Source organism: Tympanuchus pallidicinctus, unplaced genomic scaffold, assembly GCF_026119805.1.
Source record: "Tympanuchus pallidicinctus isolate F22 unplaced genomic scaffold, pur_lepc_1.0 scaffold14, whole genome shotgun sequence".
Taxonomy (NCBI): domain Eukaryota; kingdom Metazoa; phylum Chordata; class Aves; order Galliformes; family Phasianidae; genus Tympanuchus; species Tympanuchus pallidicinctus.
The window spans coordinates 13,730,689-13,747,914 of NW_026294659.1; the positions used below are offsets into that span (position 1 = coordinate 13,730,689).

General features: G+C 37.1%; 1 protein-coding gene across 8 annotated transcripts; it reads left to right on the forward strand.

Moving 5' to 3' along the window:
* Positions 1–2,019: 2,019 nt before the first annotated feature.
* LCA5L (lebercilin LCA5 like) lies at positions 2,020–17,109 on the forward strand. Of its 8 annotated transcripts, none has more exons than XM_052673808.1 (8): positions 2,020–2,106; positions 4,427–4,715; positions 6,660–7,174; positions 8,613–8,750; positions 10,173–10,272; positions 13,889–13,995; positions 14,280–14,412; positions 15,672–17,109. In XM_052673808.1, exons 1-8 carry the CDS (start codon positions 2,026–2,028, stop codon positions 16,259–16,261), a joined length of 1,953 nt encoding a protein of 650 aa, XP_052529768.1. In that variant the 5' UTR covers positions 2,020–2,025; the 3' UTR covers positions 16,262–17,109. The 8 variants fall into 8 exon arrangements, with proteins under 8 accessions (XP_052529768.1, XP_052529775.1, XP_052529770.1 ...); XM_052673815.1 differs by having other exon boundaries at positions 6,660–6,955; XM_052673813.1 differs by having other exon boundaries at positions 2,076–2,106; positions 4,432–4,715.
* Positions 17,110–17,226: the final 117 nt, after the last annotated feature.

The window sequence follows — 17,226 nt, forward strand, 5'->3', positions numbered from 1 at the left end:
TGCTCAGGAGAGGGGGAAGGGACAAGGGACAGGGATCAGGCCACACAGTGCAGGGGAAGATCACAGAGCTGTAGGGTAATGTTTAAAGTTGTGTTGGTGCGGTCTCAGTCATCTCAAGTATAAAAGGCTTGTACTCTATCCCTGATCATAATAAGGACATTTTTTCACATTATAAAAGGGAGGGGCAACATAAGTTCAAAAGTAATTATAGCAGAGATCAGAGATTTCTCACCGAAACAAGGCTCTGTTACAAATACTTGCAGCAGAAAAAAACTCAGATCATGATCCAAACTGTAGGGCTAAGGTACTTCTCTGAAACGACTGTGTCAGTCCATTTCCTGATACTAGGAGGATGATTGGACCAATTGCATGCGTGCAAACCCCATTATTGGATTCTCTTCCTCCTCTCTGCATCACTGGTGAATTTTTCCAATGCACAGGTTATAAGAGGAGGTCCAGAATTCTCAGTAAAAAAAGTTCTGTTCTACTGTGTTATCCAGGATGCACTTTTTTCCATCTGGCTGTTTTCTTTTATTGCAAAGACAGTCACAATTCAGTGACTGCCTGCATATATTTGCTCAAGAAGGTCTCTGAGCACAAAAGGTATTTAAAGAATGTTAAATATTGACAGATTACTTTTAGAATCTAAGGACCAGGCTCATTTCTGCTCTAAGCTTGCAACGTGATACTGAGTTCAGCAAGCTGACCTGCAGACAGAGATAAAACTGAGCTTATGTACATACTAAAAATTATGATTGAACATGACAGTGTCCAATCCTAAAACTACTTACAGTAGAATATAATCCTCCTTACCAGGATTGATTAGATAGAACTTAGAGCACAAGAAAAATGCTGCTTTAGAAACTAAGTTTTTTGCACATTCAAACTGCTAATGAAGCTGGAAATGCAGCATTTCATGTATTGAACAGGAATCCTGAAAAAACTCAGTGAAAACTAAAAATAACAGTATGGATATTTTGCACTGTTTACTGTGGCTTGCCATCTGTCAGTTTTTCTTCTTTTGAGAAGCAATGGGAGGTTTGGGGGAAAAAAAAAAAGCCATTTGGAATTAGGTATTTTCACGGAGTATTTCCCTGCAAAACATGATAACTTAGTACAAAACAATACATTTTTGATCGAGGTTATTATATATCAGAGCTTTTGAAGATCCAGAGGAGGGCCACAAAAGTGCTTAAAGGGCTGGAGCACCTCTCCTATGAAGACAAGCTGAGGGAGCTGGACTTGTTCAGCGTAAGATTAGTCTGCAGATAGACCTCAGTGTGGCCTTCCAGTGCTAGAAGGGAGCTTATGAACAGGAGGAGGACTGACTTTTTGCAGGATCTGATAGAGATAGGGTGAGGGGAAATGTCTTTAAACTAAAAGATGGGATATTTTGGTTAGATATTGGGGGAAATTCCTTACTCAGAAGGCGGTGAGGTGCTGGCACAGCTGCCCAAAGAAGCTGTGGTGCCCCATCCCTGGAGGCTCCAGGCCAGGTTGGATGGGGCCCTGGGCAGCTGAGCTGGTGGGCTGGTGGGCCCCATGGCAGGGTTGGGGTGGGTGGGCTGTGAGGTCCCTTCCAACCCAAACCATTCTGTGATTCTCTGATTCTATGCCCATTTCTCTAGAAAAACTGCATGTAAATAAAAACTTTCCTAATAAATGGAATGAAAATGTCTGACAGGTTGAAACATGCTGTTCACAAATGAGATGATCTGGACACAAGTGCCCTAAAGAACTACAAAGGTTGCTGTGGTCGAGTGCTCCAAAGCATACTGATAGCTGTCGCACATAGAGCAATAATAAATTCTTAGTGCATTAAGAGGCAAATATTTTCTCTGCGCTGTTTAGCATCCAAATCCCCTCCTGAACAGCACGGGGAGAGAACAAACTCAAAGCCAGCAGACAAAGAAACCATTACAGGTAAAGATTTTAGAGCATAAAAAGCTTTATGTGGACAAAAATACAAATAGCGTGTGCGGGGATGAAGCGTGGACATACACAAACGGGCGGCAGCGAGGTAAGATGGCGAGGCCGCGACTACGACTCCCAGCGTGCCCTGCGTCCGCTGCCCGTCCTCACGGCAACGGCGGCACCCAACGGCCGGTAATGGCGGCGAGAGAGAGCCCGGGGCGGTGTGATGGAGGGTCAGGGCGGTGAGGTGTGGAGGCGGCTCTTGGGGCGTCGGGCCGACTGCTAAACAGCCAGGGCTTCTCGTTTTGCCTTGGGCTGGCAGCAGGAGCCTCCGCCGGGGAGGTGGGGGAGGTTGCTGGGGTGTTTGGAGGAGCCCGGGGCGCTCCTGCTGAACAGACGCTCTCGCTGTGCTCATGCGTTTCGTTTCCTACTCAAGTACTGTTTTGGTTTTTTTTTTTTTTTTTTTTTTTTTTCTTCCTATTTCCCCGTTACTTGTCCTTAACTTTCTGTGCTTTCTCCTCTTGGCTTTTTCTGTGCCGTTTAATTTACTTCTCAATGTCTGCTTTTGAAAATGCATGGTGAGGTTCAGCCCACGCATCTCATCAACACAAAGCAGCAGTTCTAAGTTGAATTGAGGCTCATTTGATTTAAACCCAGTTTGGCCAGAAAGTGTTGACAGTACTAAATGAAATTTGAACAGCAGTACAAACCTGTGTACCGAGCTGGCCTTTGCCTCATCATCATGTTACGATACAAGTTCCCATCTCCTGGCTGTGATTAGAGCGGCTCAGATTCAACAGGACGCTGGGCACTCCTCCATCTTCCATAATGAAAAGTAATTTGTACCAGGGAATGAAGAGTAAGGAAACTTCTGGGTTGACCTGCAACGTTTTGTGCAATCCTGAAGTGCACATTTTGGTGGGGAGGGGGAGTTAAGTGATTCCCCTCTTCCGTTTAAGAAATTTAATTTAAAGTAAAATTTCACCAGAAAGCAAAAATGGCAACAAAGTAGGAAGAATATTTGATAAATATCTTCTCTTCCCCCCCCCCCCCCCCACCCCCCCCCCCTTTTTTTTTTTTTTTTTTTAGCTAAGGCTGCTTCTTACATTTTACGTGAACTATCATTTTAATGCCCCTTTAATTTCCTTTACATACTTGCTACTCTCTCCTAAGTCCCCTCAGATATACAATTTATTCTACTAATGAGTAGAATTCTGCATCTGTAAAACTATGGGCTGAGTCATCTTCAGGTCATATTGAGAAAGACTCAGCTGTATCCCGAGAAATCCTTTTTACTGAAACTGCACTGTTTAAATGATATTGCCCTGAGTGTACGCTACTGAAGTCAATCTGTTCTACTTTCCAGTAAACAAAAATACTTAGGTATAACATACTTACAAATATGTATCACATGTCAGCATTTTATATTTTATGCTAGATATATTCTATTTCAACAATTAAATAATTAGGAGAATTCATTTTGCTTGCAAATGAGACTACTGAAAAAGGTAATTCCAAATAAATCCAGTCAAAAAAAGTAAGATCACTGCATCAGGGAATCACGTCTCTGACAACAGTGCATTACAGCTGATAATTCCAGTTATAAGTGCCTTGACACGTAGAGCAATGTCTTATAGCACTTTAAAAAGGAAACAAATGTGTTAAGTGTGGTTAGGCTGCGAAACAATTGTCCATATTTAAAAAAAAAAAAAAGTATTTATTTTCCTAATGTTTCTTCTGAAATTGTGCAGACGTACTTTTGTTATATTGTTAATCTATTTATTTATTTATTTTGTTTTGTTTCTATTTGAAAATAAGTAAAATAAAGCAACGTCCCAAAAGTTTAAGATTTTTATTTCAGTGTCAAAATCAGAGACTGTGTTGTACAGCTTTAGGTGCTGCTACATCTCCTGCCTATGATGTTAATATGTCAGTTAAAATAACTTCATTTTGTGATCTAATTTGTGATCTAAGTATTGAAAAATATGACTAAATGATTCGTTAGTGACATGGACATCAAAAAATAACAAAAGAATGCAATTAGCAATAACATCATCTTAATTTTAGAGAATTATTATGTAATACTACAAAGCACTTTTTAGCTATAGAGCATAAACACAATTGCACTTCTTTTAAATATACTTATCCTGGATAAAATGGGTATGTTACTGGAAACAATCCATGGTATCTGTTTACATTTAAGCATCAGTATCTTATAAATAGTCTTCAAAAAACACATGCCAGTATTACAGTAAATTCTGAGTTAAATGATTATATTTCGGATTTGCAGTTATTTCTGCAAATAAAGTTACTGCTTACTACACACAATTATTTTACTGGATTAGTATTCCTTAGCATTGCTTAATATAGATGCAGACTGTTTAATACTATTTACGTTAATAATAAATAACTCACTAACATTTTAGTTCCTGATAGCTCATGGAGGTCAATTTTTAAGCCTTCTATACCACAGCAGTGATTAATTCAAATGAATATTTCCTTCATATTTTAGTGCAGGAGGATAGCAAGTCCTAGTAAGTATGTGACACAGACGATTCCCCAAAGCACAGAAGTATTAGAAGCAGCAGCTGAAGCAGAGGTAATGATTGCAAGCAATGCAGTGGAGAATGCAGAAGTAAAAATCATCAAACTAACTATTCTGAGGGCTTTGTCAGTGACTTGCTCTGAAACAGCTAGAAGCAGCCGTTGTTTAGAACTACCCGAAACTGAAGAGAAGAAAATGCAGAAAAATGAAAGAAAGAAGAAAAAAGAACAACAGATCTTTTCCCAAAACAATAAAGGTAATTTGTTTTCTGGTAGTATTCAAATGTGGCTGTCTTCAGATGCACAGCTGTTCCCTTTCTATGGTGTCTTTTTTTTTTTTTTTTGTAATGAGGAGGGCAGGGAAAACACTTTTTTCACTGAAGAATAATAAATTATGTTTTGAACACCGGAATGAGGAGAAAGAGGTGGAGACCCCTTACTATGTTATGCCATAATATTCATTGATCCAAGAGGCAGGATAATCACTTGACATGTGGGAACACCTTTGCAGTCTTCATTCCTTGATGTTGAATGGCTTTCCTGCAGATACTGTGATTTCTATATTTCTGTGGTTTGGACTATGCATAAGCTGATGAGTCTGAAAAGAACCTTTCTTAAGGAAAGTTAATGAAAGCTGTATGTCTGCACAAACATGTCAACTCTTACACAAAAACCTATGTTTTGGCCATCTTAGTCATAGTGTATTATGTAGAATTTATGCTTCAGTGCAATGACCATATAGCACAAATACAGTTCCTCCTTGTAAATGTTAGCAGTGAAGAATCTCTACTGCATATTTTCATATCTGTGTTTCCTCAAATCCAACCAGGTGCTGCAAGGAAGAGCCTTTTCCACAGCAGAAGCCACTCTCCCACTTAACTCTGTCTTCCTAAGTAACACTCTTGCTGTAGCTTTCTGTTATTCTAGCTTTGTTCATGGAAGAAGTGAAGCTGAGGCTGATGCCTGGCTTTGCTGCCTGAGGCGGTGTCCTGATTTACCTTGTCCTGACATGACTTTGTTGTTGCCTCCTGTCTGCTACAGGATGTTGTAATTAGGGCCTGCTCCTGTAAATATTGTGTATGTGGAATACTCATTGAATTATACTGAAGTTCTTAAAAAGATCTGATGTTTTCTTTATTCTTTTTTGAGTTAGGACCTTGTGTATTCTGTACTTAAAATATTTTCTATTGATAAATTATTATTATAAACTTCTAGCAAAATGCTGTCTGAAATGACCTGAAAGCTAGAATGAGACTGAATACGTGTCTGAAAGGGGGGAGCACACACTGATATAATTTTGACTATTTTCAAATTCTACTTACATTTCAGGAAAGGAAAATTAGTATCATTCACTTAGAATATTGGCCATACAGAAAGGCAAAATGACAGTAATACACTTAGAATGCTAGCCATTAAAATATGTATATATTTAATTACCACTTAGAAACAGCGTACATGACTACATAACTGTTCTATGCTTACAAGCATATAAGGGTTAAAAACTTAACTCAGAGCTGCCTCAGAAGTTACAGAAAGCTGGTCAGAAGTCATAACTTCACAGATACGTAACCATGTCCAATTTTGATCACCTTGAGTTTTGAGTTCTTGCAGACCTTTAGGTTATTGTTATCTTTCTTCTGTCATGCCCCTATTCAAGGTGTAGGTCCTCCTCTTGAAGCCTGTAGAAATCCTTCCAGGTGGGATGAATTGGCTCCAACAGCCCCCAGATACATTAGTAAACTAAACATATACAAAAAGGAAAAATCTGTTTCCACTGATAGTGGAATACTGTATGCTTTATAAGTGTGCTTCACTGAGTTATTCACAAAACATCCCTGGTGTTTGCCACAGAAGACAAACATATACTTTGTTATCCTTATTAAGGGAAGTTGAGCAGGATGGCTATTTCAAATAAAAATGGCTTCAGAAAGTGAAAGGAGGCAACCTTGTGCCATTACAGACCTGTAGCTTCCTATGTAGCTGTGGTCCACATAAATCCATTATGGATTGCTTTATCTGTGTGTGTATGGATTTGAACATTGATTTCTTATTGCAGATCTTGGACCTTTGGTCATAGTGCATTTAAGTACCCTGGATGAGTAATGTAGGAGCTTGTGTGAGCAGGTGGAGACATAGCAGTGATTTTGCTGTCTTGATTGATGGCTGTATATCAATGTCAATTTACTTTGATCTGAATGCAGGGGGAAAGAAGTTGCCAGCTAAGAAGATACCGCATCAAAATTCTTCATTTTTAAGCCTGCAGAATAATATGATTTCCCAGAAAAGAAATAAAGTGGCTCAGAGAATATTATCAGCAAGACTTCATAAAATTAAAGAGCTGAAGAATGAAATATTTGATTTGCAGCGCAAGTTAGAAGCATCAAACTTAGAAAACCAGGTTTTGAAACGGCTTTGGTATCGGCACTCAAAAGCAATAGGTGGATATGAAAATTCAGAAAGTGTCTTGCCTGATCTGTTAACAAGGCATTACAGTGAGGTGAGTACTTTGAGGAAACACCTGAGGATGTCTCAGGAGGAAGAAAGACGTGCATCCAGAAGGCTTAGGAAAGTTGAAGTGGAGCTGCTAAAAGCTAAAGATGATTTGCAAGCCTTGTATAAGCTTTCAGAAGACAAGACTCTTGCTGAGAAAGAGGAACTTTATCACAGATTATCAGTCCTTGCAGAAAAAATGGAAGTGAATAATAAGAGAATACAGGTAATATATACCTATCGTTTTATTTGTGTAAGAATAATAGGAGAGGTTCTGTGCAAAAGTAGTGGATGTTGGCTTTTTTAGTTGCTTCTTGTCAAACTGATGATTGTAATACAGTCCTCTAGCACTGAGTGTTCTTTTTAAGCTAGACATTAAGGTATAAATAATGGCAGTACTCCTTCCAGTATTTTAAAATTTGTCAGTAATGACTGAGTGAATTGAATCCAGCAATAAAGCTTTCTAAGAATTAAAGTCCTGTTTTAACCCTATTAGGTCAGAAGCACAGCACATAGCTGGAGGGCAATCCTCAATAGAAGTAGTCTGCTCTACTTTCTGCCAGCAGCATGGAGTTACCCAGCCTTTCTTGGGCAGTCCAGCTGCAGTGGTGTGGAACTCCCTGAGCCCTGATTTGCCCTGATAAAACAGAGGGTTAGTCATACATGGAGACCACCTGGCTGCTGCTGGTCTGCTTCCTTGGACAAGAGAAGCTGGCTCAGTTGGAAACAAGCACTCTTCCTTCCACGTGGTGCTGGTCCATGGGTGTAGCTACATCTCCTGCTCACTAATTACTGTTACTCGCTGCAGTCCACTTTTAGAGTTGGCTCTATGGCTGATTTATTATTCAGGAGTAGTAAAAGTCTGCTGGGAGTTCAATAAGAGATGATCAAATTATCTTTTTTATCTTCTACATAAAGCTTTACCCTCATTGAACCTTTCATGAGGAAACAGGAATACAGGCCTTATTACAAAACCAGAAGAGTGAAATGTCTATTGTCCTCCAGGAATTAATTTCTGTTTTCTATGGAGTACATTATTCACATGATTAAATAAAGAGCCAGGTAATCTTAGAGGCATTTCACTATCTGAGAAGCTGGGTTTGAAATATTTTATTACCTGTAAGAAAATGAAAACGTAAATAGCTGAATTTAGACTCTTGAAACTTTCTATTTACAGGAGTCACAGTGAGAAGCAATAAAAAGCTTGCAGGATTGGGTTCTCACCCTACAATTTTATTAACTATCACTTCAGTGCGTAGCACTGGGTTGTGATGATAAAGTACTTGGTAAAGTACCTACTCTTCATTTACACTAAGCCTCTTTATGCTGCCATAGTAAATCGATGTTGATGTGAAATGAAGCGTATGAGAATGTCTTGAAGATGATTGTTTTCATTAATTATCAGAACAATAATGTACAGGCAAATTTTTCATGTTGAAATGCCAGACGCTTTATTTTCTGATCAGTATAATTGGGTTTTAAGCCTCTTTTTGCTCATTTCTAAAGTACTTCTAGAGATAATCATTTCATGCGTTGTTTACAATAAATAGAAGGTTACTTTTCATTATATCAGCATGCTTATTTTTTAGATCTGGTAAGAATAGAAAACTTTTTAACAGTCACGCTAAGTACATTTATATTGTAAAACGTGTAATTTTTTTAAGAGCCTAGAAAAGCAGATGAAGTTGAACAATAGCACCTTTAGTCGCCAGCTGGCAAATGAGAATAAAAAAGCTGTTGAAGCTGGGATAATTACAAAGAACTTGCAAATGGAAATTAACTCTCTTCACCAAAAAATTAAGGTACTCAAGATTCTAAACAGGTTTCTGCTCCTACAGGAAGATTCGAGTCATTAATTTTATCTTTTCGTTTGCTTCTTTCATTATTTACTAATAGAGTTTTTATTCATATTTGAGTCTGTAGTCTAACAAAAAAAAAGTCAAAATATAAAATTGTGAAATTGTTGTAGGGTCTGTTTGTCAAAAGTTAAAGGACTTCAGTAACTAACTGGAACAGATTAATGTATCATAATTTGAACTAATAGTACCCACCAAACTGTTACTGTTTTGTTAGATCTAGCTCAATATATCCACCCAATATGAGCTTCCTTACAGGAACACTTTCAAATCAAAATGAGCCAAATATTACAATCTGAAAAACAACAAAAAAGACTTACAAAAATGATTCAAGAGTTTGTTTCAAGTTTCAGCTTGTTTTCTACAAAAATATTTTTGGGACATCTGTGTCAACTTTAACACAGTAACACTTTACACTGAATGTACGGAAGAACATAAATGTGGCACTGAGTAGACAGAAAACAAAATAAAGTTATGTGATGTGAATAGTGCTTAAGAAGAACATACATATCAAGAAAACATGGAAATCTTTGTGGTCTTTTTAATCTAAACTGTGTTTGTAGCATGGTTAAAATATGCTATTTATTTCTGTGACTGATGCATCTGTTGATTCCACAAGGAAACTTTCTCCAAAATGGAATCAGATGCCTGATTGTTCCTCTTGACGATGTATATGTATCTATGTGTGCAAATCTGGGAGATGGAAATAGTCACAGCCCTAGCAACATTCATGGAAAGCTGTTCTAGAATGCAAATTATTTTAAAGTGCAGTTCCCACATAAAGACTTCTCTAAATATTTCTTCATGTGTTTTCTTAATGCTGTTTAGATTCACAAAACCTTACATTGTTTTACCAGGAGGAGCAGACATGCTTATTAATCGTATTTCTGTGCCAGAACAGTTCATTCGTACACATTTACAGTTCTGCACATGTGGCTTATTCAGACCATTCAGGGTATACAGATGTAATTCTCATTCAGATCAACCTCTGTGCCCAAATTAAATGTAACTCCTTTTCAGACCAGGAATTGATTAGCAAGAATGTTACTGAAATTTTAGTATGAAAACATGATTCTTATGACAGTGAAAGTGTTCCTCAGAAGTTTATGTCATGTTACAGAAGGCCTCATTTTCTGAACATTGTTATAAAGGTGTAAAAATGTGATTTTTAGCCTTTAAAGGAAACAATTTTGGTTTGGCTCATGAAAGAAAACGGCTGATTCATGCTTAAGTGGATGACAGAGTCACCAAATGGTGTAGAACAAAGCAGTATTGCTGGCAGTTTTTTTCCCAGCATAAGAAAATCAAATAGGTAAAGACTCATTCTAAACGCACTCAAGGAACTTAATAGCATTTATTCCTTCTTAGGAAAAGGATCGGCAACTTTACATAAAGAATATCTACGCAAATCGTTTGCTTAGAATGCCAAAGGACAAAGATGATTCAGTACCTCATAACAAAAGTAAAGGTATATTTGTTTTCCCTCGTTATCTCATTATGTGAATCTTATATTGTCTTGTAATTGGGACGTATATTCCTAAGTGAAAGCAGAGACAGATACTTTTATATAAGCAAAAAATATTCTGACATGTATGCTTTAGGGGTTCTTTTATGCTTGTGTATTCTATGACTATTAACGTATGACCTGTGGTTAATACTCCACCCATTTTTTCATTTGAATAGTCTTTAGCATACGTACAGTTTTAGTACTGTAATAGAGACAATGAAATAGTGTTGCTATTGTAAGTGTCTATTTGCATCAAGAGCTGTTTGTCTATTTTAATAAGAGCATGAAGCAATCGCTCCACTTCTGCAGTCTGATTTTTGTTCAGGCTTGTTCGTTTTGATTTGGCCATGAGACGTGGTCATCCCACAGCTACAGTTCCAACATCACATCTCACTGAACCAAAGCACCTCACAAACTAACCTCATGCAGCAAGTTCCTAGTGTTAGTACAGACTTTCAAAGTGCTTTCAGATCAGTCAAAATAATGAATTTAGCTGGGTCTGGGTCTTTAGATGCTGTTTTTATCTTTTTTTCTTCATATTTTTTTTTTCATTCTTAAAATCTCTAGCTTATTAGAAGCAGAGATGTTTCAGTGCCTATTATTGAAGCTTCTGCAGCTTGCATTTTGTTGTGCAGCAAGGAAGGGAGTGGATTTGAGGTACAAGGTTTACAAAGTTTAAAGGCTATTCTGATGATCATACTGTCAGTTTATCTGAGAGAAAAAGTCCACATCTTTAGCACTCTTTTGGTTTTATTCATAATAAGTAAATTTAAATAGGCAGTCAGACCTTGTAGTAAACCCATTATTGGATATCTTCTCAGTTATTTCCATCAGCAAAATTGATGCTATAGTAGAAAGACATAGCAAAATAATAGAAAGTTAATTCTATCAACAGGAAGAAATAACTCTTTAGTAAACTATTTCTTTTTTATGGATTTAGATGGGTAGCAGAGAGAAATTTATCATAGCCAAGTTTGTCTGTCAACCATTCCAGAAGCAGTTGTCTTGTGTGGGATTCAGTTGCCTAATAATAGGCATCATCTGGTGGCATTTGAGATGTTGTAGCACATTTGCCTGGCTCTGCAGTTGTTCCAGAAGGACACAGGTATCCCATCACTCCTGGGTAATGCTGGCCAGCCTCACGCAGATTCCTTGAATGCTACAGGCTGTGTCTCACATAGCATTAAGCATCTATGTTTGCTGACCTCTTGACCTGGAGGGAACAACTGCTAAAAACAATTATAAATCATACAAGTTCAGAACTGCTTTGTTGCTCACATGCATGCTATCAAGGACAATAACGTTGAAGCAAGCATTTTTCTTGAAGCATTTATAAATTGCTAATTTATATATGCTTTGGATTAGTATCTTGAATTTACTAACAGATGTGTTCTATGTGGAAGAAGTACATGAAAGATATTGAAGTAACATTGGCTTGCTACTCAAGATCAGAAACATTTTGCCACTATTCCATAGGAGAGCTTTTTGCACAGCAGTCTTATACTCTCTGGTTTTGGATAATGATTGGAACATTGAATTTCCTGGCTTACTCAACTATTTAAAATATGCTTAAATATTCCCGCTTCTAAACTAAAGGAGGAAGTGGAACTTCCTTTGCAAATCCATTACTCTGCATTAGTGACGTGTGAAATACAGAGATAAAGTTGGTAATTAAAATTTTAAGATGTAGAAAGAAATTGCTACTTCTTATTCCAAGTCAGACAAACTTTGTTTATTTATGAAGCACTGAATTCTAACTTTTGTTGTATCGTATCACCATCTGGGTTTGTTTTTTTTTTTTTAAAACTTTACTGACGTGGACTTGTAGATTATTTAAATTTATTTAAATTGTAATATTAAACACTGATTACTACTTAAGTTCTTAGCTTAAATGAGACTTGCTATTTTATGAATAGATTCCCAACAACATTGTCTGTTCTTCTGGTATCCTTGCCCAATAAGGATTTCATTTTGTGCCATTAATGGAAAAGGATGATTTAGAAGCCTACAACTGGTAATAGCTGAAATTGTTTTTCCTTTTCACTGCTGGCTTGAATTTTCCTATAATAAATTTGGAAAGAGCTACTTTTTCAAGGAGTTGTTTCCTTTGTGTATTTGTAAAAACTTTTATACAGCAGGAAAGCAAGCAATGTGTGGGTGCTTTTTTTTTTTTTTTTTTAATGTTCTTGATAAGCAAGTGAAGATAGGTTTAGGGTATAAGAAAGCTCCCTACATATAAGTAAAATAAAACTGAATTATTGAGTGAATCTGTTAAAGTTAGCTGTGAGAGCAAGCTTTGCTCAGTTGTTGGAAGGTCACACTAGTTCATCTAGAGGTACAGCTCCCCCTAGTTCTGAATCTGAAGAATGTTCTAGTGATTTTTGTTACTTTTAAGTAACTACTTGGGTTCAGAAAACTATTTCCCTCCACATCATAAGTGCCATTTCTTCAGAGGTAATTTTCAAATTAGTTCTCAACATCCTTATCATCACCAAAAGGCAAGTTGAAAAATCACCCTTTTTGTGGATAGTCTTCCTCTGATTTCGGATATCAAAGCTAGGAATAAGGCTGAATGGTGATGTAGGTAAGATTACAGTTTTGTTCCTGTATTCATGTCAAAGCTGTTCCAAACATAGAATAAAAGAACAATACACAGGCCTTGCCCTGTCATCTCATCCTATTCAGGTACTTCTTTGAAGGGACTATTCAACTGCTCCCTTGGAACCTCCTTTCAAGTATCGGGGATATTTCACATAGTGTGAACTATTTCTCCTTAAGAGTCTGGTTCTGCAAAGCCTTATATAATTGCTTAACTTTGAACAAGTCAGAAGGCATAAAAACAAGCACATTTGTTCTGTAGGATCTGAATTTTCCTGATCTGAATGTGTATGTTTGGTGGCCCTGCTAGGCAGGGGGGTTGGAACTACATGATCCTTGAGGTCCCTTCCAACCCGGGTGATTCTGTGATCTGAATTTAGGAGCTTGAAAATTGAGGTACCCCTCCCAGACCTCTTAAAGTTTACATTAAAACGTTACCATACAAACTGACCCAACGCAGGCTCTATGGTATTGACACATTTCTATGACATCACGTCCTGTTTCAACAGGATCTCTTTGTAGACTAAGGAAAAAGTATATGTACAGCATACTAATGTACTGATGAAAGTGCTCAGGCCTCTGGGTAGCTAAACTCAGAACCTCTAATTAAAAAAAACAGTAGCGCTCAGATGAGATTTTATTGTATCTTTGGAAAGACACAACACATTGGTGCCTCAAGCTCAGCTAACAGTGCTTTAGCTATGTTAGTTACTCCTCCATTTTCATTCCTACCTGAAGCATGCTTTAATTGCAATAGAGATATACACACATTCAGAATGTGGGATGTATTCTGGAACTTGAATTTACTAACATACACTTAAACTGCAAACCTCTTTAAAACAAGGCTTTAACCAACAAAACTTGAGTCTTAGAACGTTTGGGTCCCAGTTGAATACCACTGTCATCAAATGTATCTTTGCTTAAACCAACAATGTAATTCCAGAAACAACTACTGCTAATGACAGTCCTTTTGCAACAGGTCTCAGTATAAACACATCAGTGCAAGTACATAAACAGCATTTTACATCACTGCTATCTCAGTACCAACCCCAGGAAAAAGAAGAAAGTACAGTTCTGCTACATGAGGTATGAAAGATTTGGATCCAACTCCTTTGCTTACATTACCTCTGAAGTTGTATGTTTTTTCTCCGTTTTAGTAATATACTTGATTGGCCTGACCAGTCATCTTAAGTTCCTGTGCATTTTGTGTAAATATTACTATATAATAGAAAATATGTTGAACAAAAGTTGTAATACAAGGAACTCAAAAGAAAATACTCATTTTTTGTAAGTATTGTACTGATTGGAATCTTTAGAAAGTACCTGAACAAGTATTTCCCTGTATTTTTACCTTTAATTGTCAATTATAGGAGGAAAAGGCATCAGAAGATAAGAATCAAAAAGCTAAAGCAAGCAAAGCATACACTGATGCCAAATGTGAAACAGAAAAGCAGCCATCCAAGAAAATACCAAAGCCAGAAAATTTTGGTCGAACTCATGGAGGTATGTTTTAGTATCTAAGAAATGCATCTGATCTTTTCAAAAGTTGAATGAACTGATCATAATGGTAATTTACCTGAGCTGGCATATGACTGACAGTAACTACAAGTCACTGAAAGCAAGTTCTGGAGGTGCTACACTGACAGCAGATCAGCTCCACAGCTTAAGGCATCTTCATACTGCTGGACTTCTAAAAGCAGCTCATGGTTGTGTTGGTAAAATTTCTGAGCTTAATCTATAAAAGTATACTTTACTTAATGGCCGCTTTGTTAAATCCATGCTGATCAAATACTGATCCCAAACTGTTGGTTGTGAATCTGCATCATAGTAGATGTCAACAGATTTTTCTGGCTTGGGATCTATTGCTAAGAAAGGAAAAGGAGTTCTTCAAGGGCTGAGAGTATCTCCTCATTACAGTGACCACTGCAAACAGATTTTATGCAAATCTTAATCATTGATTGTGATCTCACAAAGGCCATATGCAAGGAACTCATCTATAAACAACTTAATTATGAAGAGGTTCTGTGTAACAGATGAAAGAGCAAGCAAATGTATCCTTTCAGCTGAATATTTTAGAAAAAAAAACCCCTCATTTTCTTTAAATTGAGGCAGGTAGATAAAACTGAGATCTGAAATGCTGTCAAGCTAGATACTTCACAAATGGTAGGAGACATGATGTGAGCTGAATTTCACACATTTACAAAGGTGTGACAGGTTGCTGAGGTCACCTACTGGATCAGTAACAGAGCTAGCGATAAGAAATGTTTTAACTCCTGCAGTTTATACTCCATCTTTTCAGCTTGAAACCTTTCCAGAGCCCATTCGTGAACCAATTCAGTCCTGTGTTGAAAAACTGCAGTATATTCTGCTCCATGCAACAAGCATGTTGCCAGTTAAAGGGGAAAAAAAAAACATTCCTATATTTAAGCTCGATGTAATAGCAATAGAATGACAATTAGGAGTTCAGAACTCATGTGATTTCCCTGATACTTTATATGCAACTTCTCTAGCACTATGTTTAGCCTGTGAAATGCTTAATACAGATTATACTTGTATGCTAATTAATTGAAGCAAGTATGTCAGTGACATAATGATCTTAACAAAACCTTGCCCCATCCTGTTATTAGTAAATAGCACTGTCCTAACCATCAGCAACAACTTAAGAAATAATGCAGTAAAATTTGCTCTCATTAATGCTGCATGACTGTTTGTGATCCTATATAATTTAAGAACATTCCTAAATCCCTTAATATTCATTTTAGAATATTTAAAGGAAAACAAACCGCAGACAGCACACACTTGTCTGGAATTTGTAAAACAAGAAAGAAAGAGAGACTTCCTTAAACAGAAGAAAGCTGAAGAAACTCTGCTAAATGACAGTGTAAAAGAGAACAGTCAAGAGGAAGATGCAGTGGAAGAGAAAGAAAAGAAGTCAGGAGAACAACTAAGAAGAGGGAAGGCAGGGAGTAATTTTTTAATTCCAAGAAACAAAATGCTCTCTAAGCTGAAAAAACAATACGTATTCTCAGAAACCACTGAAAATTTGTATCACGGGCTTCCTACATCAGGTACAAAATCCACAAAAAGCAGTCTTTGTAACAACAGACACTCAGGTCAGGACCACTGCAAAGAAGAATCAAAAGTAAAGAAACTGTCTGGGCTACACGAACCATCCTTCAGTAAAGTTACCAACATAAGGCAGAAAGACAGTTTGACTGAAGCAGAAGGCTGTGCTCATACAATATTCAGGGAAAGGAAGAAGAGTCTTATGAAAGAACTCTTTGGACAAGGCAATGTTTGCAAAGACAGCCATTCATGTTCTAACACGAGAGGAATGGAGAGAAAGCTGTGAGGGGATGCATGATTACACAAGCGAAATGTTAACCCTCCAATGATTTATGAAATAGTGTCTATCATCAATGAGTCATTATGAATAACCTTATAAGAATACACTAAATTGGTATCTATGAAGTATATTCAGCTTACCTTTCCATTTCAATTACACACTGTTTTTAGCTTCATAAAATGTATATAAAATCTTAGAATTTTTGAGAATTTCTGTCAATGACTTTCAAAATGAGAGGCAGATCAGCTGCCACAGAACATTTTTATTATTGATGCACATGTATACATTTTTGGGTGCCTCAACAATTTTGTCATTTTACTCGTTATAGTGAGGTATCCAAGTTAGTCCTTTTTGGTTAATTTTTTGCATTCTCTCTGCAGTTTGAATCTTAAGTTATTTGTTAACTAGCTGCAGTGAGCAGTCTGCTTTCAAAAGATTCTTCACTGAATTGCTACCTAAAATGTACTGAAAGAAAATAATTTTCTTTTCACTCCTGACATAGCTTCCAGAATTCACACAATAATTTGCTATTACATTGTTTTCATTAGCATTATAAAGCTCTAAAGCTCCATTCTTTTCTGCTGTTAAAACTTACCAAAGCAGTTTGCCTGGTAACTACCACAGCTGACATCCAGAATTGAATGTGCAAGACTAAAGCATTGTTCTGGACAAGTCAGGCATATCTAGTTCTCAAAAAGCCTTTAAAAATCTTGCATTTAAGGTTATGTAAGTAAGGGTAGGAAGATTATGTCTTGTTTCTGGTGGAAATTCATGAAAGGCTGCTAGAATGTAAGCTAGGAAAAAGGTATTCTACTAAATTTTAAAAAGCAGTAGCAAAAAAACCAAAAAACAAAAACCACAACACCTGTACTATGAAAACTTCTAAAGGCAATTAAGATATTTTGAACCTACTTGTAAGCATACTTATCTTCAAGTTAAGTTCTTTAAGTAGTACTTGAGCTGTGAAGCAG

Excerpts from the sequence above, each read along its gene's own strand:
- LCA5L (XM_052673808.1), top strand. The coding sequence starts at position 2,026 with ATGGCGAGGCCGCGACTACGACTCCCAGCGTGCCCTGCGTCCGCTGCC. Across the intron at positions 7,175-8,612 it reads TGAATAATAAGAGAATACAG|AGCCTAGAAAAGCAGATGAA; the intron begins GTAATATATACC and ends AATTTTTTTAAG. Across the intron at positions 14,413-15,671 it reads TTTTGGTCGAACTCATGGAG|AATATTTAAAGGAAAACAAA; the intron begins GTATGTTTTAGT and ends TATTCATTTTAG.